Here is a 27,586-nt window from a genome sequence, read left to right on the forward strand (position 1 = left end):
TCCATCCAGTGCTGTATTAATTCTAATTATCGTGATGACGATCATTAAGTTAATTTCTGCCCACACGCTGGCCCTGCTCTGCACTAATATTACCATCACTCCCGCCCACACCATCATAACAGTCAGCAACTGTACTGCTGTCATCAGAGCCCCGCAACAATACAAACACTGACACGAGCACCGCAGCGAAAAGACAGACTCGTATAGAGAGACTGCCACTGATCTAGACAGTCTGACTGATGTAGATAGAAGGATATATAGAGACAGATCAGTAGAGACTGATATAGAGAGACTGCCACTGATCTAGACAGACTGTCTGACTGATGTAGATAGAAGGATATATAGAGACTGATCAATAGAGACTGACACTGATCTAGACAGTCTGACTGATGTAGATAGAAGGATATATAGAGACTGATATAGAGAGACTGACACTGATCTAGACAGTCTGACTGATGTAGATAGAAGGATATATAGAGACTGATATAGAGACTGCCACTGATCTAGACAGACAGTCTGACTGATGTAGATAGAAGGATATATAGAGACTGATCAGTAGAGACTGATATAGAGAGACTGCCACTGATCTAGACAGACAGTCTGACTGATGTAGATAGAAGGATATATAGAGACTGATCAATAGAGACTGACACTGATCTAGACAGTCTGACTGATGTAGATAGAAGGATATATAGAGACTGATATAGAGAGACTGACACTGATCTAGACAGTCTGACTGATGTAGATAGAAGGATATATAGAGACAGATCACTAGAGACTGATATAGAGAGACTGCCACTGATCTAGACAGACAGTCTGACTGATGTAGATAGAAGGATATATAGAGACTGATCAATAGAGACTGACACTGATCTAGACAGTCTGACTGATGTAGATAGAAGGATATATAGAGACTGATATAGAGATACTGACACTGATCTAGACAGTCTGACTGATGTAGATAGAAGGATATATAGAGACTGATATAGAGAGACTGACACTGATCTAGACAGTCTGACTGATGTAGATAGAAGGATATATAGAGACAGATCACTAGAGACTGATATAGAGAGACTGCCACTGATCTAGACAGACAGTCTGACTGATGTAGATAGAAGGATATATAGAGACTGATCAATAGAGACTGACACTGATCTAGACAGACAGTCTGACTGATGTAGATAGAAGGATATATAGAGACTGATATAGAGAGACTGACACTGATCTAGACAGACAGTCTGACTGATGTAGATAGAAGGATATATATAGACTGATCAGTAGAGACTGATATAGAGAGACTGCCACTGATCTAGACAGACAGTCTGACTGATGTAGATAGAAGGATATATAGAGACTGATCAATAGAGACTGCCACTGATCTAGACAGACAGTCTGACTGATGTAGATAGGATATATAGAGACTGATATAGAGATACTGACACTGATCTAGACAGTCTGACTGATGTAGATGGAAGGATATATAGAGACTGATATAGAGAGACTGGCACTGATCTAGACAGACAGTCTGACTGATGTAGATAGAAGGATATATAGAGACAGATCAGTAGAGACTGATATAGACAGACTAACACTGATCTAGATAGCCAGTCTGACTGATGTAGATAGAAGGATATAGAGAGACTGGCACTGATCTAGACAGTGACTTACTGATGTAAATAGAAGGATATATAGAGACAGATCAATAAAGACTGATATAGAGAGACTGACACTGATCTAGACAGTGACTGACTGATGTAGGTAGAAGGATATATAGAGACTGATCAGTAGAGACTGACACTGATCTAGACAGACAGTCTGACTGATGTAGATAGAAGGATATACAGTATAGAGACAGATCAGTACAGACTGATATAGAGAGACTGACACTGATCTAGACAGTCTGACTGATGTAGATAGAAGGATATATAGAGACAGATCAATAGAGACTGATATAGAGAGACTGACACTGATCTAGACATTCTGACTGATGTAGATAGAAGGATGTATAGAGACTGATCAATAGAGACTGATATAGAGAGACTGGCACTGATCTAGACAGACAGTCTGACTGATGTAGATAGAAGGATATATAGAGACTGATATAGAGAGACTGACACCGATCTAGACAGTCTGACTGATGTAGATAGAAGGATATATAGAGACTGATATAGAGAGACTGACACCGATCTAGACAGTCTGACTGATATAGATAGAAGGATATATAGAGACTGATGTAGAGAGACTGACACCGATCTAGACAGTCTGACTGATGTAGATAGAAGGATACATAGAGACTGATAAATAGAGACTGACACCGATCTAGACAGTCTGACTGATGTAGATAGAAGGATATATAGAGACTGATATAGAGAGACTGCCACTGATCTAGACAGTCTGACTGATGTAGATAGAAGGATATATAGAGACAGATCAATAGAGACTGATATAGAGAGACTGACACTGATCCAGACATTCAGACTGATGTAGATAGAAGGATATATAGAGACAGATCACTAGAGACTGATATAGAGAGACTGCCACTGATCTAGACAGTCTGACTGATGTAGATAGAAGGATATATAGAGACTGATCAGTAGAGACTGATATAGAGAGACTGTCACTGATCTAGACAGTCTGACTGATGTAGATAGAAGGATATATAGAGACTGATCAATAGAGACTGACACTGATCTAGACAGACAGTCTGACTGATGTAGATAGAAGGATATATAGAGACTGATATAGAGAGACTGACACTGATCTAGACAGACAGTCTGACTGATGTAGATAGAAGGATATATATAGACTGATCAGTAGAGACTGATATAGAGAGACTGCCACTGATCTAGACAGACAGTCTGACTGATGTAGATAGAAGGATATATAGAGACTGATCAATAGAGACTGCCACTGATCTAGACAGTCTGACTGATGTAGGTAGAAGGATATATAGAGACTGATCAGTAGACTGACACTGATCTAGACAGACAGTCTGACTGATGTAGATAGAAGGATATACAGTATAGAGACAGATCAGTACAGACTGATATAGAGAGACTGACACTGATCTAGACAGTCTGACTGATGTAGATAGAAGGATATATAGAGACAGATCAATAGAGACTGATATAGAGAGACTGACACTGATCTAGACATTCTGACTGATGTAGATAGAAGGATGTATAGAGACTGATCAATAGAGACTGATATAGAGAGACTGGCACTGATCTAGACAGACAGTCTGACTGATGTAGATAGAAGGATATATAGAGACTGATATAGAGAGACTGACACCGATCTAGACAGTCTGACTGATGTAGATAGAAGGATATATAGAGACTGATATAGAGAGACTGACACCGATCTAGACAGTCTGACTGATGTAGATAGAAGGATATATAGAGACTGATGTAGAGAGACTGACACCGATCTAGACAGTCTGACTGATGTAGATAGAAGGATATATAGAGACTGATAAATAGAGACTGACACTGATCTAGACAGACATTCTGACTGATGTAGATAGGATATATAGAGATAGATGAGTAGAGACTAATAGAAAGAGACTGGCACTTATCTAGACAGATAGTGACTAACTGATGTAGTCCCTGCACAGTGTGGAGAATGCTGACAGCTGTTGGGAGGACTGGGAGGGACAGAATGACAGGGACAGAGGTTGGGAGAGAGCACTGATAGTAGACAGTTGTAGAGAGACTGAGACATATCTTAGAGAAATTGATCTAGGTAGATATATAGAGACAGAAAGACTTACATAACACTTTTCTGGACACTCCACTCAAAGCACTTTACAGGTAATGGGGATCCCCTCCACCACCAGTGTGCAGCCAGTCCGCTCACACACTATAGCTCTCAGTGGGGAGGAGAGCAGAGTGATGAAGCCGGTTCAGAGAGGGGGATTATTAGGAGGCCATGATTGGTAAAGACCAGGGGGAAATCTGGCCAGGACGCCGGGGTAACACCCCTACTCTTTTTGAGAAACGTCCTGGGATTTTTAATGACCACAGAGAGTCAGGACCTCGGTTCTACGTCTCATACACAGGAAGGTGGCCTTTTTTACAGTAGCGTCCCTGTCACTTTACTGGGGCATTAGGACCCCCACAGACCGCAGGGTGAGCACCTCCTACTGGCCTCACTAACACCTCTTCCAGTAGGAACCTTAGCTTTCCCCAGGAGTCTCCCATCCAGGTACTGACCAGCCTCACACCTGCTGAGCTTCTGTAAGGCTGCTAGCTGTGAGCTGTGAGCTGCAGGCTATAGGACAGTCCAACACTCTATATAGATGAGGGTGGTAAAATACTTAAGACTCGTAACTAGAGCACTTGTCAGTGTGTGAGACTCTCTCAGAGGTGGGCAGCTGACCTGCTCCTCACCCGCGAAGTTCGCCGACAAGCCTCAGGGTAAGATCCAGCGAAAGGCGGCGATTGGACCCACAAGGGGGGGGGGGCTTTAGAAACAATATTACAAGTCCTGTAACATGATTTACCGTCGCTCTCGGGGCTCGTTAACACCAGACTGAGCAGCTGGAAGTGCTCTGCCCGCCTCGGGGAGAGGGAAATAAAAACTAGATCACCGCCGTTCAAGTCACCTGAAATCAGGCCGGAGGTGGTGTGTGATCTACAGATGAAGGAAGGATGTTGTTATCGTTTTTTTCCCCCTCACTTTTTAACACAACTTGAGCACCTCGCTGTCCCACCTCGTCTATGCCAGCAGTTTCACGCCTCGGAGTGAAAGAGAGAGAGAGAGAGGGAGAGACCGGGTCGCGTTTCTCAAAATGTGGGAATGTTTTTTTTAAAATGGTGCTCGCCCCGATTATAATTGCATTCGTAACCTACGTCTCACTGTCTCCCTCTCTCTCTCTCTCATTCACTCACTCGCGACCGCACACAATAAAATCTTTGAAAAAAAGACTGCGAGAGGCAGAGAGAGAGAGAGAGAGGGGGGAGGAGAGGAGATGGTGGGGGGGGGTCGGACGGCGAATTCTAGTATACAACACAACCCGTTTTCCCCTTCTCGTAATGTATTTAATTCAAGTGAAACGTAATCATGACGTGCCGAGTCATTAATCTGCCCGCCGCCACTAACGTAAGTACACTGGCTTTACTTTCATTACAAAAAAATGTTCTTTTTTTTTCCTAAAACAAAAACCATCTCTCTATCTCTCTCAACATATACATGTGCGTACCGTACACGTCGGTGTTAAAATTGTAGTTACGCTTTTGCGTTCCGGGCAAATTCATTAATTACACCAAAGAAAAAAAAAAGGGCACGGTGATAATTAGAAGATTTTTTTTTAAAAAAACTCCCCCCCTCAAAAAAGAAACACCTGACTTCAACAGACTTGGGTTTTTTTTTGGTGGTGTTGTTGCCTTCCGGGGTGAGGAAACCGAACAAGCCCCGGGGTTCGGATCTCGCACCGGGCCGGTTTCGTCGCGGTCCCGGTCCCGGTCGCCAATTCTTTATCTCCCGATCGATCTTCTTCTTCTTCTGCTGCTGCTGCTTCTTGCGCGTTTTTTTCTTTTGCTAACCTGCTCGCTCGCTCGCTCCGCGGCGATGACGGCCGGGACGGGTAACGCGCCGGGCTGCCGCGGTAGGGGGAGAGAGAGAGGGAAAAAAAAAAATTGAAACAGCACGTAGCTCGCCGGCCCGCCGTGCGCTTCTGCAGGGGAAAAAAATAAAATAAATGAATGTTGCTTAAGGGCACGGGGAGGCAAATAGACGAGCCTGCTACAAAAAAAAAATAATCTGTGAAGACCGGGCCTACAGATGATGATGCCGGTTCAGAAACGCTACTAGGACAGTTTTAGAGATGGGGGGGTACAGTGGCGATGGTGGGTAGCTGATTGCGGGGGGCGGTGGGGGCGGTTAGGGACGACTCCGGTAGCGACCGCCAGTTTGAAGCGGGTCTTACCTCAACCCCTTTACCCCCTCCCCCCGTCTCACCCTCCATCTTTTGCCCCTCTCGGCCCGGGCGGGGGGTAACATCTGTATCACGAACTTTTTTTTTTGGGGGGGGGGCGGTGACCCAACCAAACTAGACGAAAGTTTGAAGTCGTGCTTGTGTGTGTGTGTGCGAGGTGAGACAGATGGAGAGGGGAGAGGACTTTTGAACGCGTTTAAAAAAAGAAAAGTTTTTCTTTCTCGACGTGTTCTGGGACGTCTGTTCAACACCAGCCTCCCTCGGGTCACAGCCCCGGAGATGTTTCGGCTAAAACGCGGAAAAAAACACCCCAAAACAAATCACATGGGTATTTTGGTATCGGAGCTGCTCAGAGGCGGCGGGGGGGGGGCTTTTAAAGTCCGGATGAGTTCCTGCCCCCTCCTAAAACAGATCTGTAGTAATGGAAGCTGGCGTTTGCGTTCCTAAAGGAAAGAAAAAAGCGTGGGGTCTTATCAATGACGTGTGTGTGTGTGTGTCTGTCTGTTTTGGGAGTTTAGCCTGAACTTGGTCCAGGACGGTCATTAACACCCCCTCACCCCGGGTTACTCCGTCTCTGCCTGCCCGCCTGGCTCGGCTGCCGGCACTCGCTGTAGCAGCCGCCGCAGCCGCCGCCGGAGTGAAAGTTTTTGTTGGTTGTTGGAAGATATAATACAAGTGGCTTTTCTTTGGATAAAAATAACCGCTCAAGTTGCCAGCCGACCCCATGGACGGTCGTAGCGGTTTTTGCTCTAAACGGGGGGGGGGGGATAAACCCGTGTCGTTTATTTATTTTACCCCCCAAAAAAGGGATGCAGATCAGAGTCGAGTCGCCGAGATTGGCGGAGAGGAGAGATTCAAAATGAAACCCGTGATGACACGCCGTCTCTCCCCCTGTCTTTGTTCATCAGGAGAGGAGGCGCAGTGTCTGCGTGTGTCCTGCCTCTTTGACTTCGGCAGACAATGGCGCTCGGCTTCCGAAAAAAATAAAACGTTTGTCACAGATTAAAATATCCCCACTGTAACCACACTGTAGCGAGCGTTACCTCAGCAGCGGTTGACATTTTAACTCTGATGTTAAAAAAAAAGCACGAACTGTGAGCAGCAACTCCCAAGAAAGCTGTTGTTGTTTGCGATGTGAGGCTTCTATATTGTTTAGGGCCAGCTGACGTAGATTATTTATTTAATAAGCTGATGTGCGTATTAATTGAGATGGCGCACGAAGAGAGAGAGACGGGCTTGAAAATGGTTCCCACTTAAATCGTGTGACGCGACCGAAGTGGAAGCCGAACTTTTCGTTTGCTTGAAAAAAATAAAATAAAACACAGAACAAAACAAAAACAGTGCGATGAAACAGCAGGAAGCTGCTGTAAAGAAGATAAAGACGAATTTTTTTATCACGCCCCCCTCCACACACACGTACGTGTTGTTCGAAGGTGTGTAACACACTTCCACGGGTGTGCGTGTCAGAGAGACGTCAAGAAAGCCGAAAGCCGGTCACTGGGATGAGATGAGATGAGAAGTAGATGGAACGGAGATGCTGCTAGCAGACTAGACAGAAATAAATAGACATGTTGCACCTGTGCACAATGATGGCCTGGAACAGCCCCCAGGCTGGTGGGCACTGGCGCCACGCTGGGTGGTGCCACACTGTGCCATCTGCCCGGGGGTGAAATGTTGGCAGGAGATTGGCGGTCCCGGCTCATGGGATAGCCCGTGTCTCCTTACTCTTTGCACGGCAGCCCATAGGAGGGCGACTCCGGGATGTGGGAAAGATTTTGTTTTTATTTCCACCAAAGCCCGCGCTCGAATTAGGAGTTAAGGCCTAACGGGACAGATGAAGAAGATGGCATTCGAGGTTCAGTGGGGTTTGCACCCCGAAAAACGTGCGTCTTTGAACTTGGAAAGCTGGGGAGGGACCGAGTTCTGTCCGAACTAGGCTGAGTGGGCAGAGGGCCGATGAAAGAGCAGATTCCACAGATTCGGCGCTAGGAGACGAGGGCTTGGGGTGTCACTCGGGGAGGTCTTGGGAGGCGGGACTTCCTGTTGACCTCAGGAAGTGGTTTGGTTGCAAGGTCTTCAGAGTTTTACCTGGGGTGAAGGGGAAGAAAGCCCAGGAGCTCGTGGGCCGTAGCAGGAGGCAGGAGCTCAGTCAGGGCTGCTCCCCAGGACAGACCCAGGAGGGCCGTGATGCCTCTGACACCTGCTCCATCCCAAGCACCGATTTAGCTCAGCTGGTCACCAGTGTCTGATTTTTCTCAGGTCCGGTATTTCCTTGGTCTTTAGGAGATCATGACTGAGATGAAGGTGGTGTGTCTTCAGGTTTTTAAGATCTCTTTCAAGCACCAGGGCTTGAAGTTGTTAATGTGATCCAATCAGACCGATACCGAGCTGACACAGGGCATTAAGACCTGGGCTGGACTGGGCTCAGGCAGCACAGTGATACATTGTTGAGCAGTTCTGCCTGGCAGCCCTGGGGCCCTGTGTTCAATTCCAGACCCGGGGTGCTGTCTGTGTGGAGTTTGCATGTCCTGCTCTCTTTTGTGTGAGTTTCTTCTGGGTGCTCCCACGGTGTCCCACGGTCTAAAAGACATGCTGGTGGGCCAGTTGGCTTCTGGGAAAATTGGCTCTGCTGTGACTGTGTGTTTGGCCTGTGATGGACTGGCGACCCGTCCAGGGTGTACCCTGCCTTGTGCCCGTTGCTTGCTGGGATAGCTCCTGGGCGACCCCGTACTGGATAAAGTAGTTAGAAATGGTTGGTTGGATGGATTGGGCCCCCAATTAATTGATCTTTGTTCCAGCCGAGCTCTCCGTTACTTAAGCAAGCTAATTACGTTTGTAATTAGATGCTTCCTAAACGCTTTCAGCTCTGAAATACAGCGGGAACTGTCAAGCTGTCTCAAAGACGTCACAGACTGCCTGTGGAACTGCACGACTTTCTGAGCATCGACGCCAATCGGAAAAGTTTAATTACGCAGACTGGTGGCTGAGCAAAGGGGCTTAATTACGCAATTAGGAGCTCAGCTGGACGAGGAGGGAGTAGAAGATGCAAAGCGTCCGAAAGTCTGCTTGTCTCTTAGCGAGAGACCGCGAAGGCACCAAACTCCGTATCTTTACCACACTGGTTTAAGTTTTAAATTGTCCCCTGGCTGCCGAACAATGAAATGTGACGTGCGGCTCAGCTTCGCAGTTTGTTTCCGGGTTCCATGATGTTTTCACAGGACAAAGAACACTGCTTTCTGTTAATCTACACATCCTGGATTGAAAGAGGGAGACTGGGAGCGAGGGGGAGGCCTGGTGGACAGTAATAATAATAATAATAATAATAATAATAAAAATAAAAACCTTTATTTTATATAGCGCCTTTAAAGGTGGCTTCTCAAAGCGCTTTACAGGATGACAACAACAATAAATAAGGAGAATACACAAGATAACACACAATTACGATATGCAGAGGAGGCCGTGGATGGTGGTACTAAGAAAAGCAGAGGGGTGAAGAATGGAACAGTTCAGTAAAGGCTCTTCTGAAGAAGAGGGTTTTGAGTCTGGATTTGAAGGAGTTTAAAGAAGGTGACTCTCTGATATCCTTGGGGAGAGAGTTCCAGAGCTTGGGGGCACAACAGGAGAAGGCCCTGTCACCCACAGAGTGTAGACGGGCTTGGGGGACAGTAAGGAGGGCAGAATTAGAGGAGCGAAGGTTGCGAGGTGGGGAGTAGGGCGATAATAGTTCAGACAGGTACTGAGGTGCCAAGCCATGCAGAGCCTTATAGGTGAGCATGAGGATTTTAAAGCAGTGGTGAGCAGTTTCTGGAGTGCTCTCTGTGTGGAGCCTGCATGTTCTCCCCATGTTCCCATGGGTACTCCGGTGTCCTCCCACAGTCCACAGACAAGCTGCAGGGCATTTGGCTTCTGGGAAAACTGGCCCTCGTGCGAGTGTGTGCCCTGTGAGGGACCAGCGTCCCATCCAGGGTGTACCCTGCCTTGCTCCCGTTGCTTGCTGGGATAGTCTCCGGCTCCCACCTGCTGGTTTTCACCCTCTCCCACTTTAAATGCGAAGTTGCCCCTAAGCCATCGCTTCATTGGAATATTTGTGTTTTGTTTCCTGTCACCAGTTTGGGGACGGCATCTCGCCTACAAAAAACAGCCGTTCGAGCTATAACGAGTGTAAGAGCTGGGAGCAAGCAGTTCAAATTCATCTCATGGTGAAATCAGCGAAGGAACTCAGGGCTCGACTGGAACACGACCCAGCAGGTGTGTGTGGGTCACCGGGACCAGGACTGGGATCCACTGTTGTATGGATGAAGCAGTTAGAAAATAGCGGGACCGAGAGAGAGAGAGATCTGTCTTGAGGGCCACATGCTGGAAGAGGAGAAGATGCTAATCCGAGCACCCCAGGGTGCTGGAGCTCAAGATCGACCTCACCCACCTCGTTTGAAAGACTGGACAGACGTGCAAGTTATTGAGCAACGAAAGAAGCAATGTGGGCAGCGAATGTAGCCCTGATGGCTGATAGTTTCTGCTCCCGATCCGTTTTCAGATGATTTTGGGGGGAATTGAACGTAATATGACCTGCAGTCGATCACCCTTAAACTTAAAACTGCCCCCGCCTGGGCTTTCAAAAGTGCGAATTTCATGGTGACCTTCAGAAGCTGCTGTCCAGGGACACGGCCCCTCTGCCTCCTGGTTTTCCACCCAGCTGAACGCTCTGTTCCTCAGTGGAGCCCTTAATCATAACAAGAACCGCGGCCTTGAATTTTTGTAATGTTTTCTTTCTGCCCTCTAACTGTAGGCCATTTCAGATTTAGTTGTTCGAGGTGATATAATTAACTTGAGCTTTTGGGAGAGCGGAAACGATGAATAGCTGCAGTTTCGGATTAACTGATGTATTAAGCAATTGATTCAGCTCATCAGATATCATTGAAAGCTCAGCCAGCACACAGATCGGCACGAGCACGAGGAAGAGGTGTTTAGGACCGGGATTGGGAATTCTTCTCCAATCTCCGGCTGCATGCGCCCTCTGTGGCCACTCTCTCGCGCTGAGTGCCTTTTTCTGGTTGCCAGTTAGGATCCTGTTGGCACAAAGCACAATCTGTTGCATATCTTGTTCCACACCCTCCCCCACCCTTTGTGTAAAGTTGCGCCTCTTGTCCGGACTTGGCAGATCCAGCAGTGTCTTGAGAGAAGCCAGGGTATCGGCTTCAACGCTGTGGCTGGGCAGCTTGTTCCCCACTCCCACCACCCACTGTGTAAAGGTGGGGCTGCACATTGGTGGTGGTGGAGGGGAGTCCCCATCACCTGTAAAGCGCTTTGAGTGGAGTGTCCAGAAAAGGGCTGTATAAGTGTAAGCAATTATTATTATTATTATTATATTTTTATAAAGAAGAGCCTCCTGTCCTGACTGGAGGAGCTCATCCTGCTGTCACTTGAAACAAGCCAGAGTATCGATTTCAACACCACGGCTGGGCAGCCCCACACTCCCGCCACCCTTTGTGTAAAGTAATGTTTCCTATCCAGACTGGGAGATATTATCCAGCTGTGTCTGGAGAGAAGTTAGGATATCGGCTTCAACACCATGGCCAGGCAGCTTGTTCCACACCCCCACCACCCTTTGCATAGAGACGTGCCTCCCACTCTCAGTTTTATGAAACACATCCCTGCATTTTCCGCTGCTGTGCTCTGGCTTGTCCTTCCCTGCTGGTTCTGAAGGTGTCTACAGGTCAGGCACCCTCACAAGACGAAAGGCTGCAGGAGAAACAGGAGAGAGCACGACGCACGGGGAAGGGGGGAGAGGGAGAGAGAGAGAGAGGGTTCAGGGAAAGTTGAAGCACAGGAAATGAATTCCGGCCGTGCGGAGGTTGGGCGTGCGCCGTGGCAAAAATAAAAACCTCAAATCCTGATTTATGCCGAGCTGAACCGCAGCCCACCCACGCAACGACACGCGCGCTCCGGCCCAAAACGCCCAGGACCAGAGCCCTGCTGGCACGGGCCTCTCCACCGCCGCCCCCAGAGAGGCCGCGGGCCTGCTGCCCGATACTCCTCGCTGTGCACCTGGATGATCGACTCAATCAAGCCTTTTAGCTTAGCGCTGCTGTCACCCCCTCTCCCTCACTGTGTCTCCTATCCTGTTCTGTGTGTTTATTCCAGTGGGATTCTCTGTGATCTCCGCTCTCTCACTGTGTCTCCTGTCCTGTTGTGTGTGTTTATTCCAGTGGGATTCTCTGTGCTCTCCTCTCTCTCACTGTGTCTCCTGTCTTGTTATGTGTTTATTACTGAGAGATTCTCTGTGATCTCCTCTCTCTCACTGTGTCTCCTGTCCTGTTGTGTGTGTTTATTACTGAGGGATTCTCTGTGCTCTCCTCTCTCTCACTGTGTCTCCTGTCCTGTTGTGTGTGTTTATTCCAGTGGGATTCTCTGTGATCTCCTCTCTCTCACTGTGTCTCCTGTCCTGTTGTGTGTCTTTATCACTGAGGGATTCTCTGTGATCTCCTGTCTTCCACCGTGTCTCCTGCTCTGTTGCTTCTGTGCGCTTATTACTGAGATAGTGCTGCTTTTCTGTGGACCAGTGAATCACCAGTGAAACTCAAACAACTTAAAATGCCCAAGGCCATGTAACAGGAAGTGCCGTAGGGAAGCATATCAGTGTCGCGCTGGCTTGCCCAGACCTGCGCAGCAGTTTTGGGCTCCCCCAGCCCCTCCTGCTTCCCTGGCTCCCCCTGTCCCAGCAGTGCAGCAGGCCCGTTCTGTCCCTTGTCTGGGCTGCGTCTCTCCCCCATCTCTCTTTCTCTCCTTCTGTTCACTCCCTCTCTCCCCCGGGTGTCGGTTTCAGCTCTCGATCTGTATTGTCTCCTCTGTCGCTCTCCTGTGCGTCTCTCGCCTGCGCTGTCGTCAGTATTGGCAGGCCTGCTCCTGCCAGCTGATACCAGCATTCCCTGGCAGGGGGCCAGCTGATGCTGTGCGGGGGGGCAGAGAGAGGAGGGTGAAAGGAAGGGGGGAGGAGAGAGGGGAGCGGAAGCAGGGAGAGAGTGAGAAAACAACAACAGCAGATAGAGGACTGCAGTGGGAGGGAGAGGGCCTGTTCGCTGAGAAGTGTTTCCGCAATGCCTGTACCTTCTACACTGCTGTCACTGTGCTGTCTCACTCTTACTGCGCTCTCTCACTCTCACACTGCTGTGTCTCACTCTCACTGAATCGTGCCTCAGTCTTACTGTGCTGTATCTCTCTCACTGTGCTGTCTCACTCTAACTGTGCTGTCTCACTCTCACAGTGCTCTATTTCACTCACACTGCGCTGTGTCTCACTCTCACTGAGCTCTCTCACTCTCACAGTGCTGCGTCTCACTCGCACTGCTCAGTGTCTGACTGTCACTGCACTCTCTCACTCTAACTGCTCTGTGTCTCACTCTCACTGCACTCTCTCACTCTCTTTGTGCAGTGTCTCACTCTCACTGTGCTCTCTCACTGTCTTTGTGCACTGTCTCACTCTCACTGAATCGTGCCTCAGTCTTACTGTGCTGTATCTCACTCTCATTGTGCTGTGTCTCACTCTCATAGTGCTCTATCTCACTCTCACTGTGCTGACTCACTCCCACTGTGCTGTGTCTCAGTCTCACAGTGCTGTGTCTCTCTCTCACTGCACTGTCTCACTCTCACTGCGCTGTCTCACTCTCACAGTGAGGTCGTGCCTGTTTCAGCATGCTATCACTGTGTCACTGTACACACTGTGCTGAACACTGGATCGATCACTGACTGGGGCCTGACCCCTAGCAGCAGCCCCCCGCAGAGAGACAACACCACCCGCGTCTGAAAGCCCCCAGCGGGCGAGAGCGGCGGCGTGTGGCGTCTCCGGCCGTCACACATTGTCTAAGCTGGTGTATGTGCTCAGGAAGGGGTGTGTGGGGAAGCGGCAGCATCACGCGCCCATCCTGTTTGGGATAGCGAATGTCCTGTGCCGAGCCACGTCTATAGACGGTCGCGGGGGCACGTGTGCATTAACCTCTTCCTGGCCTCCCCGCGCAGCTCGGGCTCGCAGATCCCACGAAGACGTCACCCTCTGGCCGTGCTGGGGGGTCGTCGGCTGTTCCTTTTCAATAACACACAGAGGAACAAAAATGCTTATTTGCTTATTTGCATGTGGGCTCCGATACCAAGACGTTAAGGAAACACCGAAAACATAAACACAGAACAGCAGCTGCAATAACACGTTAAATAACACTTTCCAGCATGGAATAAACCTTTACTTGTTCCTTTGCAAGTTAAATAACATGCAGCTTGAAAAAAACACCCCAGTGTGAGCCAGGGGTGGAGGGGTGGAGTTCAGTCATCTGACAGCTTGTGGGAAGAAAGTGTCTCTGAATCTGGACGTACAGGGTACGTGTCTTTCTGCTCCTATAACGCTCACCAGAGGGCAGGGGGAAGAAAAGGGAGAAACCAGCATGCCTGGTGTCCTTAGCGATACTCCCAGCATTCCTGAGAGAGCGAGCTGTACAAACGTCCGAAATAGATTCCTTGTGTCTGAAATGAAACGGGCAGTGTGAGTAGCTCAGAGGAAATCCTTCTGGGTACATGAGAGCAGGGCTATATTTAAGGAAACTGTTGGTGATGAAGAAAAGGGAATGATCTCAGCGTGCTGGCACAGGTTGAGCAGATCGCACTACCTCATGCGGGAGTATCGCCCGGTAGCTACTCTGGAATAGGAGCATAGCGGTACCGATCCTGTTTTCCCAGGGATTTTCCATGCACTTGGGAAATGGCGGGAGCTGTATTCTGGGGTCTCCCTGTTTGAAGAAAGCTGGGGGAGTGGGGTGCACGCACTCTGTTCTGTGTACCCCAAGCAGGTGTGAGCCAGTACCTGGATGGGGGACCTCCTGGGAAAAACTAAGGCTGCTGCTGGAAGAGATATTAGAGGGACCAGTAGGGGGTGCTCACCCTGTGGTGACTCTCTGTGGTCATTAAAATCCCAGGGTGTTTCTCGAAAAGAGTAGGGGTGTTACCCTGGTGTCCTGGCCAAATTTCCCCCTCGCCTTCACCCATCATGGCCTCCTAATAATCCCCATCCCTGAACTGGCTTCATCACTCTGCTCTCCTCTCCACTGAGAGCTGGTGTGTGGTGAGAGCACTGGTGCACTATGGCATCCAGGTGGAGGTGAAACATTGGTGGTGAGAGTGGGATTTATTATGACCTCCAGAAAAGTGCAAGGAACTATTACCCCATGTTCTCTTGCAAAAGGGGTGCTGACAAGACAAGCTGATGTAACTGTTGCCAGGGCTGAACCGGAGGTGGGGCTGACTGAAAGGAGGGGGACGCTCGTTACAATATCGGCAGGACCGAACCCCTGACCTGTGTTGTGTGTTGTGTTTCCCGGGGCAGAGGAACGCCAGAGGTGGCCTAGGAGATCAGAGACAGAGACAGAGACAGGATCGCGACACTTCAGTCCGTCTCTCGCCGCTGACCAGAGAGCCTGGGGCATGGGCCGCCCATCGCACTGGTAGGCTCGCCAAGGGCTGTAGTGGGAACGCCGCATCCTATGTCTATAGAGTGGGCTGCTGAAGCACTTTTCAGGCAAGGGCAAACACACGCCAGGCATGACCGACGTGACGCCGGCAGGCCTGTTCACCCGCACAGCGGACAAGCTGGACACGAGACGGAGACGTCATACAATTCTGAACCGAGGTTGTAATAACTGTCACGGGGTTATTGAGATCACAGCCGGGGTCCCGTTCCGGGAGGAGCTCCTCCAAGCTGGAGATCACAGCCGGGGTCCCGTTCCGGGAGGAGCTCCTCCAAGCTGGAGATCACAGCCGGGGTCCCGTTCCGGGAGGAGCTCCTCCAAGCTGGAGATCACAGCCGGGGTCCCGTTCCGGGAGGAGCTCCTCCAAGCTGGAGATCACAGCCGGGGTCCCGTTCCGGGAGGAGCTCCTCCAAGCTGGAGATCACAGCTGGGGACCCGTTCTGGGAAGAGCTCCTCCAACCTGGAGATCACAGCCGGGGTCCCTTTATAGTTTGAGCCCCTCCATCCTGCAGATCACAGCCAGGCTAACTGTCCCTTTCTTTCTCTCCCTCCCAGAGAATGGAGTCACCCATGGAGAGTGTCCCGACGCTCTCTAAGCCCCCTGTTGCCTCCCCCCCTCCATCTCCGTCCCAAGACAACAGCCCCGAAGATCCCCCCATTTCCCCTTCAATCATCCTCTCTCCTGGATACCCCCTATCCCACTCCCCCTCTCCCTTTCCGGATGACGACGAAGAAGAAGATGACGACGAAGAAGACGAAGAAGAAGAGGATGATGACGAAGAAGAAGAGCCTTCTGTTCCTCCCTCCCCCACCCCAGCTGTTGCCCTCTTCCCGGGCGGAGCCGATCCGGGTAGCCCGATCCCAGAGGAGAATGATTCCGATCCTCTCCCTTATTCCCTCCCCCTTTCCCAGCCGCCCGGTCCCGGTGCGGACCGGATCCTGGGGTTTGGGGCTCTGGAGGCGGCCCTGTCCGAGGCCCAGGACCCCAGCCTGAGCGACGAGCTCGACCTGCAGCTGTTCCACAACGGGCAGAGGGGAGACAGCGTGGGCAACCCCAGCCCCGGAGGGGGCCCCCGCCGGTTCCCGTGCCCCGTGTGTGGCAAGCGCTTCCGGTTCAACAGCATCTTGTCCCTGCACGCCCGCACGCACAGCGCCGGCGGCGGGCCCTTCTCGGGCCCCTACTGCAGCCACCGGGCGGCGCACAAGGCCGACTTGGCCGCCCACCTCAAGAGCCACCGAGAGGGACCGGCCGGCCCGCTGAAGGAAGTCACGGACAAGCCCGTTCTCGCGGGGAGGGAGGGTGCGGAAGACAGCCCAGCTCTCCGATCAGAATCCCTGCCCTTTCCCGCCTCTCCCCCTCCGACCCCCTTTTCTGGGACTCTGCCCGCCCTGACGGAGACCCCCGCCCCCGCCCGGCCCCCTCCCCCCTTCCGTGACCCCGCCCCGGCCCCCGCCGGGTTCCGCTGCCGGTCCTGCAAGGGCAAGTTTCGCACCGCCTTTGAGCTGGCCCGGCACGTGCGCATCCTGCACAACCCCTACAAGTGCTCCCTGTGCCCCTTCTCCGCCAGCCGGGAGGAGGCGCTGGCTGCCCACCTGGAGGACGAGCACCCGGGCCCCGCCGGCGCCGGCGACGACGACGACGATGATGATGATGCCCTCCTGCCCACCACTGCCGCCACCACTGTCCCTGCCGCTGCCTCCACCTCCGGATCCCCGCTACCCGCATCGCCATCGTTCCTCCCCGGGGCCTCTGCTTCATCTCCCCTTGCTCTCCCGCCGCCGCCGCCACCACCACCCCCGCCGCCCGCGTTCCGCTGCGAGACCTGCGGCCAGCGCTTCACCCAGTCCTGGTTCCTCAAGGGTCACATGCGCAAGCACAAGGACTCGCTGGACCACAAGTGCCAGGTGTGTGGCCGGGGCTTCAAGGAGCCCTGGTTCCTCAAGAACCACATGAAGGTCCACCTGAACAAGCTGGGGCTGAAGACCGGCGGGGCGGGTGCTGGGGCCGGAGTGGGAGCCGGGCCGGGCGATCCAAACCAGGCGATTCAGAACCAGGCTTTCGGGGCGCTCTATTCTGGGCTCCTGCTGGCCAGAGCCGGCGGTGGAGGAGGAGGAGGAGGAGGAGGAGAGAGGGAGGCCTTGGCGAAACTCTTAGGGGCTGGAGCCGGGGATTGTGGAACCAGCGACGGCGGCGGTGGCAACAAGGCATCGATTCTGGGGTACCTGGGCCTGCCGGGGGAAGCGGGGACCAGCTGTGTGGAGAGGCTGCAGGCGGCTGCCCATCAAGTAGCCGAAATGGGAGCCAGTGCAGCAACAGGAGGAGGAGGAGGAGGAGGAAGAGGAGTGGCAAGCCAGGCAGCTGTATGGCACCTGGTTGCCCGGAGCTTGGCGGCGTCCCAGCAAGCTCAGCAGCAGCAGCAGCAGACGAGGCCGAAGCTCCAGAAGAAGAGCTCTGTGGCCGGGGAGGCCGAGCAAGTCCGCGCCTACCTGGGGGGGCTGGTGTCCAGGGAAGAGCACCTGGCCGCGTCTTCTTGGGAATGCCCGGATTGCGGGAAGCTCTTCCGCACCCTCCAGCAAGCGGTGGTCCACGCCAGGGTCCACGCCAGGGTCCACACCCAGCGGCCGAGGAAGACGAGGGAGCGAGAGAAGGAGGAGGGGGCGGCCCAGTCGGGGAAGAGGCGAGGGAGTGGAGTCGGAGGGCCGGAGTTCGGGGCGCAGGGCCACCCCAAGGCTGGAGTGCTACAGGAGCGAGGAGGAGGAGGAGGAGGAGGGGGTGTAGCCGGAAAGATGGCCGGGTCATCTGGAGGATATCATGCTGTGCTGACCCATTTCCAAGGTAAGGGATTCTCCTGGCAGGAATAGCCTGGGAAAAACTGCACACTGAACATCTAAAAAGGTCGTAGATCAAGGAGGACAGCTTGCCCAGCTACTGAGCTGGCTAACCAAGACAGCTTGCCAGGAGAGATCTCAGGTAGCAGGGACATCCACTGTAGAATTATTCAGATGAGGAATTGATCAGGCTTTAATCCGCCCCAGGCTGTACAGTGACTTCTTGAATCTAAACCAGTCCCAGAGGCAGGATGTCTGTCTTTTGCACAGATCGCCAAGGGAGGCGAGGAGTAATTGCTGCTCTAGGTCACTGGTGCCATTAGCACAAAGAACCAGCAGTCGTCGACAAGGACTGCCGGGCACTTGGGGATCCAGTCTGCCTCCCGGCAAGCTTGAGAGCCCAGGGGAGCCCCTCCGCGTCGACCAGCCCCTTTCACGTGACCCGCGCGCTGAAATCCCCAGATCGGAGGGGCTCCCCTGCGCCTCAGATGTTAGACGAACAGGATGTCAAGCAGCACTCGAGCCTGGGTGCCGGGTAGAGACGCCGCCCCAAGCACACACGCAGCCTCTGGGGGGTCGGGGAGTGCGGGTGGGGGAAGTTGTCAGCTTACAGGAAGTGAGCTGATCGTGTCCTTTGCGTTACACCTTTCTCGGCAGCGGCTGGAGAAGGGGCAGGCTGGGGTTTATTCCGTGCTGAGAGTAAAGAGACGTTTCGGCTGCGGGGACTTCTTCGGGTATCGCAGAAGAAGACACGCGACACCCGAAGGAGGAGCTGGAACCTCGTGTCTCTCATCTTCTCCTTTCAGCAGGGAATAAACCTTTACCCGTTCCTTTGCAGCCTGCGCCTGCCGACGCAGATCCCCACTCCAGTGACTGTGCAGTTCAGTTTAAATCCTTTGTCTCTCTCTCTCTCCCTCTTTCCTGCCTCCGTGTGCCTGTACGTCCGTTCCCCTCTGTCCCTATCCTACTGTCCATCGGTCTCCCCCCTCCCCTGCCATCCCCTCCCCTCTGTGTCCCTCTTCAGCGGAGAACGGGCTCAGGGGGACGCCTGCGGCCCCCGCCCCGGCCCCGGGCCCGGCCCCGGCCCTGAGGGAGCGCGTGCGGGGCACCGGGGGTAAGGACTGCCCCTACTGTGGGAAAACCTTCCGCTCCTCCCACCACCTCAAAGTGCACCTGCGGGTCCACACAGGTCAGAGCCTTCTCCCTCTCCCGGCTGCCCGAGTCCTTCCTCCGCTCTCCTGCCCCCTGTGCTCTCGCGGCGGCGTGGCAAAGCCGGACCGCTGCGGCCCGATCGCTTACTGTATATGCTGTGGGGCGGGGCGGTGGCTCTGTGGCTCGGGATCTGCGCTGGTGGCTGGAAGGTTGCCGGTTAAAATCCCGCGGCCAGCAGAGGAATCTGACTCCGTGGGGCCCCTGAGCAAGGCCCTTAACCCCAGCTGCTCCAGGGGTGCTGTACAATGGCTGACCCTGTGCTCTGACCCCCAGCTTCTCTCCCTGTCCGTGTGTCTCATGGAGAGCAAGCTGGGGTCTGCGAAAAGACAAATTCCTAATGCAAGAAATTGTATTTGGCCAATAAAGTAATCTTATCTTAAATCAGGGGTGCCCAACCTTTTTTACTGTAAGATCAACTTTCTCATTTACCAGTCCAGAGCAATCTACCAGTGTGAATTTGAAGCTCTGATACAGGGAAAACAGACTGTGGACACATCAGCACAATAACGATACCCATCTCTAAAATGACAGCAAATAAAAGCAAGTGACTCGTGCTACAGTGAACAAGTCATGTTCTCCATTTTAGAAAAAATAATATCCTACCTTAATGTGAGCATTGGCACTGAGAAGCTTACTTGAGAAGACTTGTTTTTTTTTATAACGTGTTGACACTGCTGATCATGTCGATGACATGTTTATGTTGTCCCTGCAGCTCGACATTCAGCTCATTCAGCGGTTCAGTCAGGTCTGTGAGGAATGCTAAATCCAGAAGCCACTGGTCATCCTCTAATTGGGCATATTCACCATGTTTAGACGACTTGAGAAACTCTTTGATTTCAGGCAACAGCTGTCTGAACCTCGCCAAAAATGTTTGTTTTTGAAACCTCCAAACAGCAAGCCAACAGCCTCAGCAAACGCTTTTTTTTACTTCTCGATCCCAGAATGACTTGTTGTGTTGAGCCAGGACGTGGCTCACACGGAATGATGCGATGATTGCCACTTTCCCGTTGTATTAGGCCTCGTGAAATCCGGCTAATAACTCACTATTAGCGGGAAAGTCCACATGATACGTTTTGTGTGCAGTTTTAAAACGTTGTTCTATACAGTATTTCCCTTTTTCGCGTAGACGCTAGCATTGCAGATTTGAATGTGAAAGTACAAAAAATAATCATGCTCCCATTCCTTGTGGTGACGTTAAGTTTTCGGTCTCTTTGCTTCATCATTTGCGCTCAAACTCTACAACTATCAAATAGGCAATCAAACCTATCAAGCTGTTGGCGGATTCGTCACGGCCAGTCTGTCTCACTCCACTACGCACTGTAGCGAATGTGGGGTTCGTGCGGCAATAACCAAGAGTTCTTTGGTACTGTAGCGCACACACACACAACACTCTCTATTTACGGAGCTCCTGTTGCCTATTTTTCAGTGTCAGTCTGCACTCAGGGAAGAGGCTTTTACAACCCATTTGACAAGGGTTAAACACACACAAGGGCAGTAAATTGTATGACATTACATGCACAGAACTGAATGAATTTTTGGGCTTTCGAAAAACAGAAATAGTCAAATAGCCCATTTATTTTTTGCCAAACATTCTTGCGATCGATCGACTGGCAAGCACTCCGGGGATCGACTAGTTGGGCACCCCTGATTTATATTATTATGATCATCATCATCTCGGTTACCTCCTCTCTGCTCTCATTCTTCACTATGCCCTTAAATAATAATAATAATAATAATAATAATAATAATCTGCCAGTAGAATCATAATAATTGCTTACACTTACCCTGTATATAGCGCTTTTCTGGACACTCCACTCAAAGCGCTTTACAGGTCATGGGGATCCCCTCCACCACCGCCAGTGTGCAGCCCCACCTGGATGATGCTCCAGTACTCTCCCCACACACCAGCTCTCAGTGGGGAGGAGAGCAGAGTGATGAAGCCAGTTCAGAGAGGGGGGTTATTAGGAGGCCATGACTGGTAAAGACTAGGGGGAAATGTGGCCAGGATACTGGGGTAACACCCCTACTTTTTTCAATTTACAATTGAAAATACTTCACATATGCATACAGTTCTAAAGCATAAGAATTGAAATATGTCAGTCGAAAAGATGAATTGCAGGCCGCTATATGGAAATATCTGTGCAGGGTACACTTCAGTGCCTTCTCCTCTTGCGAGCTTATTACAGAGGGATTCTGTATTATGGTCTTTTTTTTGTCAACCATTCTGATTATTATTTAGAATGATGCTCTGATATTGTAGATAATTCTCTCCAGGTCAGGGAACATTATTAGTATCGTCATATCAAACCCAGTGTAGTGAAACCAATGCTGCTGTGCCAAAAGTTCTATTTTTAGATTGCAGTCTCCACCTAGTGGATGTCAAGGGTAACTGCATCGGATCAATTCTTGAGCCTCCCCAGGACTTTTTTTTAATACACCCATAAACCAGAATTGAATTCTGCATGAACATTCTGCACATACCTATGAACTGTGAAATCATGTACACATTTACAAGAGAAACAGAAAAAGGAGGTTAATTGGGCTGCGAACAGTGCTGAAGCAAAAGCAGTTTACAGCAGGATCGGGGGTCTTAATATTTTTACAAAGCACATGAGCAACTTAACAATAACCCTGAATCTTCTGCCAAAAGACCTTTGTTATCCTGGTAGAATTTTGCAAAGAACAGAAAAAGGGGCGGAAGGACCCGGTCTTGCCTGTCCTTATTATGTAATGATCTTTGTGTTGGCAGGAGAGAGGCCCTACAAGTGCCCACACTGTGACTACGCCGGCACCCAGTCCGGGTCTTTAAAGTACCACCTTCAGCGCCACCACCGGGAGCAGAGGAACGCCGCCGCGGCTGCCGCCACCACCGCCACGGCCGCGGCCGGCTTCCTGGATGACCCCGCCTCTCCCAGGGCGCCTCAGTCCTTCTCCCTGGCCCACCGGGAGCCGTTCGGGAGGCCGGATTTCGCGGGGCTCGGGGGGGCGGGCGGCGACGCCCCCAGGAACAGCAGCCTCTCGCCCCACCAGCAGCCGTGGCAGGCGGGGTCCTCGAACCGCAGGAAGCGGAAGGAGGCCCGCCGGAGCCCGCGGGAGGTCCCGCAGGAAGGGCTGCACTGGCTCGCGATGCCGGAGACAGAGAAAGGAGGAAGCGGAGGAGGAGGAGGAGAGGAGGCCTTCCCCGGCTTCCAGAGCTGGGCCACCGAGGGGCCGCGAGTCAAGGTGCCCAAATCGTCCCGCCGGAAACCGCTGAGCACCAGCAAGTTTGCCTCGGCGGCCCATGCTAATGGGAAGAGGGGCTGGCCGGGGGGGGGCTTTGAACCCCTGGATCTCTCCCGTCGGCCTCCCCAGGACCCCGGGGAGGAGGGGGTGACGCTGCACCAGTGCCTGTTCTGCCCCTTCCGCACCTCCTCCGCCGAGCTCATGGCTATGCACCTGCAGGTCAACCACACCAGTAAGTCCCGGCGCAAGGACCGGGGGAGATACCTGGGAGGGTCAGTCGCAACCCAGAGGGAGGCGCTACCCCCCTGGCCGGGACAGGGCCCGGGAGGAGATTTCTGGGCTGACCCCTTGCTGGGCATCCGCAAGTCCCCCACAGAGGATTTGAAACGCCTCTTGCTGTCTGAAACGGGCCTTCCCCCCCGCCCCGGGAAGGGAGCCACTGCCAATGGGATACTTCCGGAGGAAAGTGGCACAACAGCCCCCAACAGTACCCCCCCGGAGAGAGATCAAGCACCCAGGGATCCGACCGCAGGAGAGTCCCAACGAATGGAGTTCGAGGATGGGGATGGAGGAAGAGAGGAAGAGGAAGAAGAGGAAGAGGAGGAGGAGGAAGAGGAGGAGCGGGAGGCACAGAGCAGCCAGAGCAGCAGCACTGGGGAGTCTCCGTCTCAAGGAGAGAGGAGCCCTCCAAGTCCAGTCCTGCCCCCAGAGAACCATCTCTCTCGGGGTTTTGGGTCAGGAGAGTTACCATCGGCGAAAGAAGACCAGAGCATCGAGGGCGACTAGTCGGGTCTCCGGAGGGAGACGGGACAAGCGAGGTGGGGGGAGGGAGGGACGCTGTTGGGGGGGGAGTTGTAGGCAGGGAGGAGGAATGGTCACCACGCTCCCTTGTGGATTACCTACTCCGCTTCTCACTTCTTAGCTGCCTCTTGCAGACGCTCCTCCACGCCACCCGGATCCTGGGAGACGACAGTGACGACTGGGAGGGCTCTCCCCAGCCACTGGTTTCAGCTCACACTTCCACTGCCCTGTCCTGTCCCAAGAGCCTCTGCACAACTGGAAGAACCCTGCCTACCCTTCAGGTGAATTACCTCCATGTCACGGAGGAGTACCGTTAAAACCCTGCAAAAGCACAGGGCAATGAGGTCGGCTGGCAGGAGCTTGCTTGGATGAATTGTGGCAAAAGCCATGACGAATCAAGAGATTAGTGAGCACCAATTAACCATTGCCAGAAAGGCAGAAGAGGTTGTTTCCAAGATTTGGAGGTTACCCCGACTTTTCCAGAAAACTGGGGGCTCTGCAGTACCTTTGGGAAGAGGACTCTTTATGCCAGCTTCTTGCCGGATTCACAGGACTGTTTCACAGTTACTTTTATTCACAAGTTATCACTTTTGCTGGCCATTTAGCTTAAACCTTTGAGCAGAGGCCATAGTGCCAGTTCCTGCCAGTCAACAAAAGTCCTAGTTTGGGTGTTCAGAGAGTCCTTCAAAATCCATATTCTACACCAGACTTCCAAGTAAAAACCACAATTGCCTAAACCTGAATTCTGGAGGCCTTTTTGGTGATTTCTGAGTTTTCCTAGTTTCATTTAGTGTGAAACCAGAAATGTGTCCCTCTTTCTCCCACGCCCTCCTCCTCATCCTGTCGGCATTACAGGTGACAGACAGTGCCTTGATCTGCAGAATGCTAAAATATATATATATATGGTTTCTTGTTCCAGTGTTAGAATGTTGTTGTCTTCTGGATAGCTTCCCTGTACAGAGACATGTCCTTTTGTTTATTTGTTTTTAAAACCAGTAAGCAGATCAATCAGACATTGACTGGCGTTACGTTTCATACAATATTATGACAACGGTTCAATTAAAAGGCAGCTGACAGCCCTCTGTCCCGTGGACAAAGGGAAACCCATCCACATTGTCCAGTCACTCCCTTGCACGGATATGGGATTTCGGCCAGGACGTGCACAGGATCACCATGTCCTGCTACGACAATTTACATTACATTCATTGTGATTCGCACTTGCCTGACAACTTTGCGATTTTCATCGTTGAGCGTTGTAGTCTGTCTGGATGCCTTGGGTTGATTAATACTGTCTGAAATGGCAACCGCTGCTTCTACAGGGGTTAAAGAAGTAAAGGGGTTTTTGGAACTACCCACCCAACATGCTTTCCAGGAGGGGAAGTCTCTTCCTTGCCCACTTCCCCTCCTGTCCCTTTGTAAAGTTCTGGAGGTCTTTGTGCTGAAACGACAGTTCCCGAGCTGTTCCTGCATTTCTTTGTCACCCTGGGATATTCTGAAATGGGGGTGCTCCCTTCAATGATGCTATCTGCCCTGAGAAAAGGATGTACCTTCTGAAGTGAAGGCCATCTTTCTGCATCACACTCGCTTGGCTGTGCCTCTGCCTCCACCCAATGTAGAGCTGAAATCTCACAGTGCTGGATTTGCAGCAGCTTGTCCCTGATGGGGCAGCTCTCTAAGATCAGATCTCCAACAATGACAGTGAAGTCCAAGTGGAAATACGGAAATGGCTTGGAAAACGACCACAGAGTAGATCCATAGCCTCGTTTCGGCTGTGATTGCCACGGGGATGTCTCTGGTTCCGAGTTCAACTATAAAACAGCCTGGGAGCAGAATTTCCCCACTGAAGATTCCTGGTTAATTCTAGTAGATGTTAGCATCGGATTTCTCAGGGTCAGAGCTGATATTTATTGGAAAAAACACTTGCTTTACTCCGCTCAACAGTGAACGTCTAAGAGTAGTCAAGTGATTACCTACAGAATGTGAACTGTCCCCTTCAAAGGTTTGCTGTAATAATCTTGTCTCTACTGTTTTTTGAAATGGTTGCAACTGGAAAGTGCAGGTCTTGACCTGTTGGAATGGGAAACCCGTAGATACCAATTAATGAACTACTGGAACTTCCACTGGGTTTGGTGGGATACCTCACTGCTGGTCTCTCTCACATTCACATTGTTCTCAACCAGGCTAAAGGACACCGCAGGTGTCCTACCCTTTTCCCCATGTACCGGAGAGAACCCACCGTGGAAACAGTAGGACGCCTGCCGTTTACCTGAGAAGTTGTCGGGATATGAACTCTGGGAAGGAAAAATGGCATCCCAGGTTATTTCCTCTGCAGTAGCAAGACGTGGAGAGGTTCAACACTATGTTTTGTTTTCTGACATCTTTAAGGACAAGGGTTGAAGTGTTACAGAAATGAAACAAGGGACATTTTCTCTCGTTTACACTAAGTGCCAGTATTTAGGACAGCATCAATGTACATCAAAGGAATCAATATTAAAAAAAAATACATAAAGAGACTTTTGTTTTTTTTTGTTTTCTCAACATTATAAAATAAGCTGAGCAAACTGGATTTTTCCCAAAGTTTCCCCCCCCCCCGCTCCCCACACACACCCCCACGCAGGAGGAGAAAAGAGACTGGCGTGGTGGAAGAGGGGTTGAAAGGGTGAGATTCAGGAAATCAAGTTTTGGAATTTTTATTTCGATAGAAAAGCCCGAAACTCAAACATTCCTTTCGGGGAAAAGAACGTAGTGCTGGCCAGCACTCGCGTGGCACTGACACCCACGTGTGCCGAAGCTATATTGTTCGTTTCTCCTTCTTTCTAGGTCTATAGATTTTGAAGAAAATAAAAGAAATTAAATATAAAACACTAACAGTAAATGGATAGGAACCCAGTAGAAATGTGTAGCTTTTTAAAAAAAAAATGTCGTTTTTTTATTTTATAATTTTTATTATTATTATTTTGATAAAATGTTAATGTCAGCAAAGGATATTAATAATAATTATAATACATACATATAGTGAAGACTGTGGATTGAATTGTGTGGGAAAGCAAAGCACTGTGGGAGATATTTTCTTTCTCCAAAATAGATTTTTTCTTTGAAAATGAGACCTGTCTACACAAGGAGTTGTTGACTTTCAGCTCGCTAGCAGCACCAATTAAGGCAGTAGTGTTCTGTACCCCCTCGACCTTAATGTTGTATTTCCTGTCCTGTTGAGTGTTTATTACTGAGGGATTCTCTGCTATCTCCTCTCTCTCCTTGTCTCCTGTCTTGTTGTATGAGTTTATTGCTCAGAGATCCTCTGTGATCTCCTCTCTTTCACTCTCCCCTGTCCTGCTGTGTGTGTTTATCCCTGAGGGATTCTCTGATACCTCCTCTCACTCTCACTGTGTCTCCTGTCCTGTTTTTTGTTTATTACTGAGGGATTCTGTGATCTCCTCTCTCTCACTGTGTCTCCTCTCCTGTTTGTGTTTATAACAGGGATTCTCTGTCACCTCCTCTCTCTTGGTGTGTCTCCTGTCCTATTGTGTTTACTACTGTGGAGACTCACAGATATCAATGGAATGGAGCAGAGCATATGAGCTACTGCTTTAACCTGTATATATACAATGGTGCACCTTATAATTTTCTTCGTAATGCCCATTAAGTCAATCTTATTTCGGATCAATCATGTTGTGTAGCGAGTATTGTGCCTCTGAGAGACAAGAGGATGAGATCCAAACAGTTTCTCTCGCTCCTGAGCAAGAATCTGCTTTCCTGCTGGGGAAGGGTTTAAACAAGACAACCTGTACTTCTGTCAAAATCTGCAACAAAACTGACCAAGCAGTTATGAAGCAATAAAACTTTCATTCAGTGCAGAAGCCATGAGCCTCAGTGGGACACAGGCCCCTCTTCCGTTTTTTTATCTCTGTGTGCGAGACCCACCGTATGTCAAAGTTCAAAGTTCAAAGTTCAGGAGCTGTAGGCTGGGGGAGTCTTCAGTTGCCAGGCTATCGAAACAAGCCTGGTTAGAAGGACATCCTTCTGAAGATTCCAGCTCAGGGCGGTTCAGTCCCGGTCCTGCAGAGGGCGCTGTGTCTGCA

At 51.0% G+C, this 27,586-nt stretch overlaps 1 protein-coding gene across 2 annotated transcripts; it reads left to right on the top strand.

Annotated features, from left to right (window-relative positions):
• Positions 1-4,984: 4,984 nt before the first annotated feature.
• On the top strand, positions 4,985-26,016 carry znf219 (zinc finger protein 219). 2 transcript variants are annotated; one of them, XM_088915156.1, is made up of 5 exons: positions 4,985-5,103; positions 15,302-15,419; positions 15,999-18,279; positions 19,297-19,461; positions 22,234-26,016. In XM_088915156.1, exons 3-5 carry the CDS (start codon positions 16,002-16,004, stop codon positions 23,490-23,492), a joined length of 3,702 nt encoding a protein of 1,233 aa, XP_088771282.1. In that variant the 5' UTR covers positions 4,985-5,103; positions 15,302-15,419; positions 15,999-16,001; the 3' UTR covers positions 23,493-26,016. The 2 variants fall into 2 exon arrangements, with proteins under 2 accessions (XP_088771282.1, XP_088771280.1); XM_088915154.1 differs by lacking the exon at positions 15,302-15,419.
• The last annotated feature ends 1,570 nt before the right edge of the window (positions 26,017-27,586 follow it).

The sequence above is a fragment of the Atractosteus spatula genome, chromosome 5 (assembly GCF_055471065.1).
Source record: "Atractosteus spatula isolate fAtrSpa1 chromosome 5, fAtrSpa1.hap1, whole genome shotgun sequence".
In the NCBI taxonomy this organism is placed as follows: Eukaryota; Metazoa; Chordata; class Actinopteri; order Semionotiformes; family Lepisosteidae; genus Atractosteus; species Atractosteus spatula.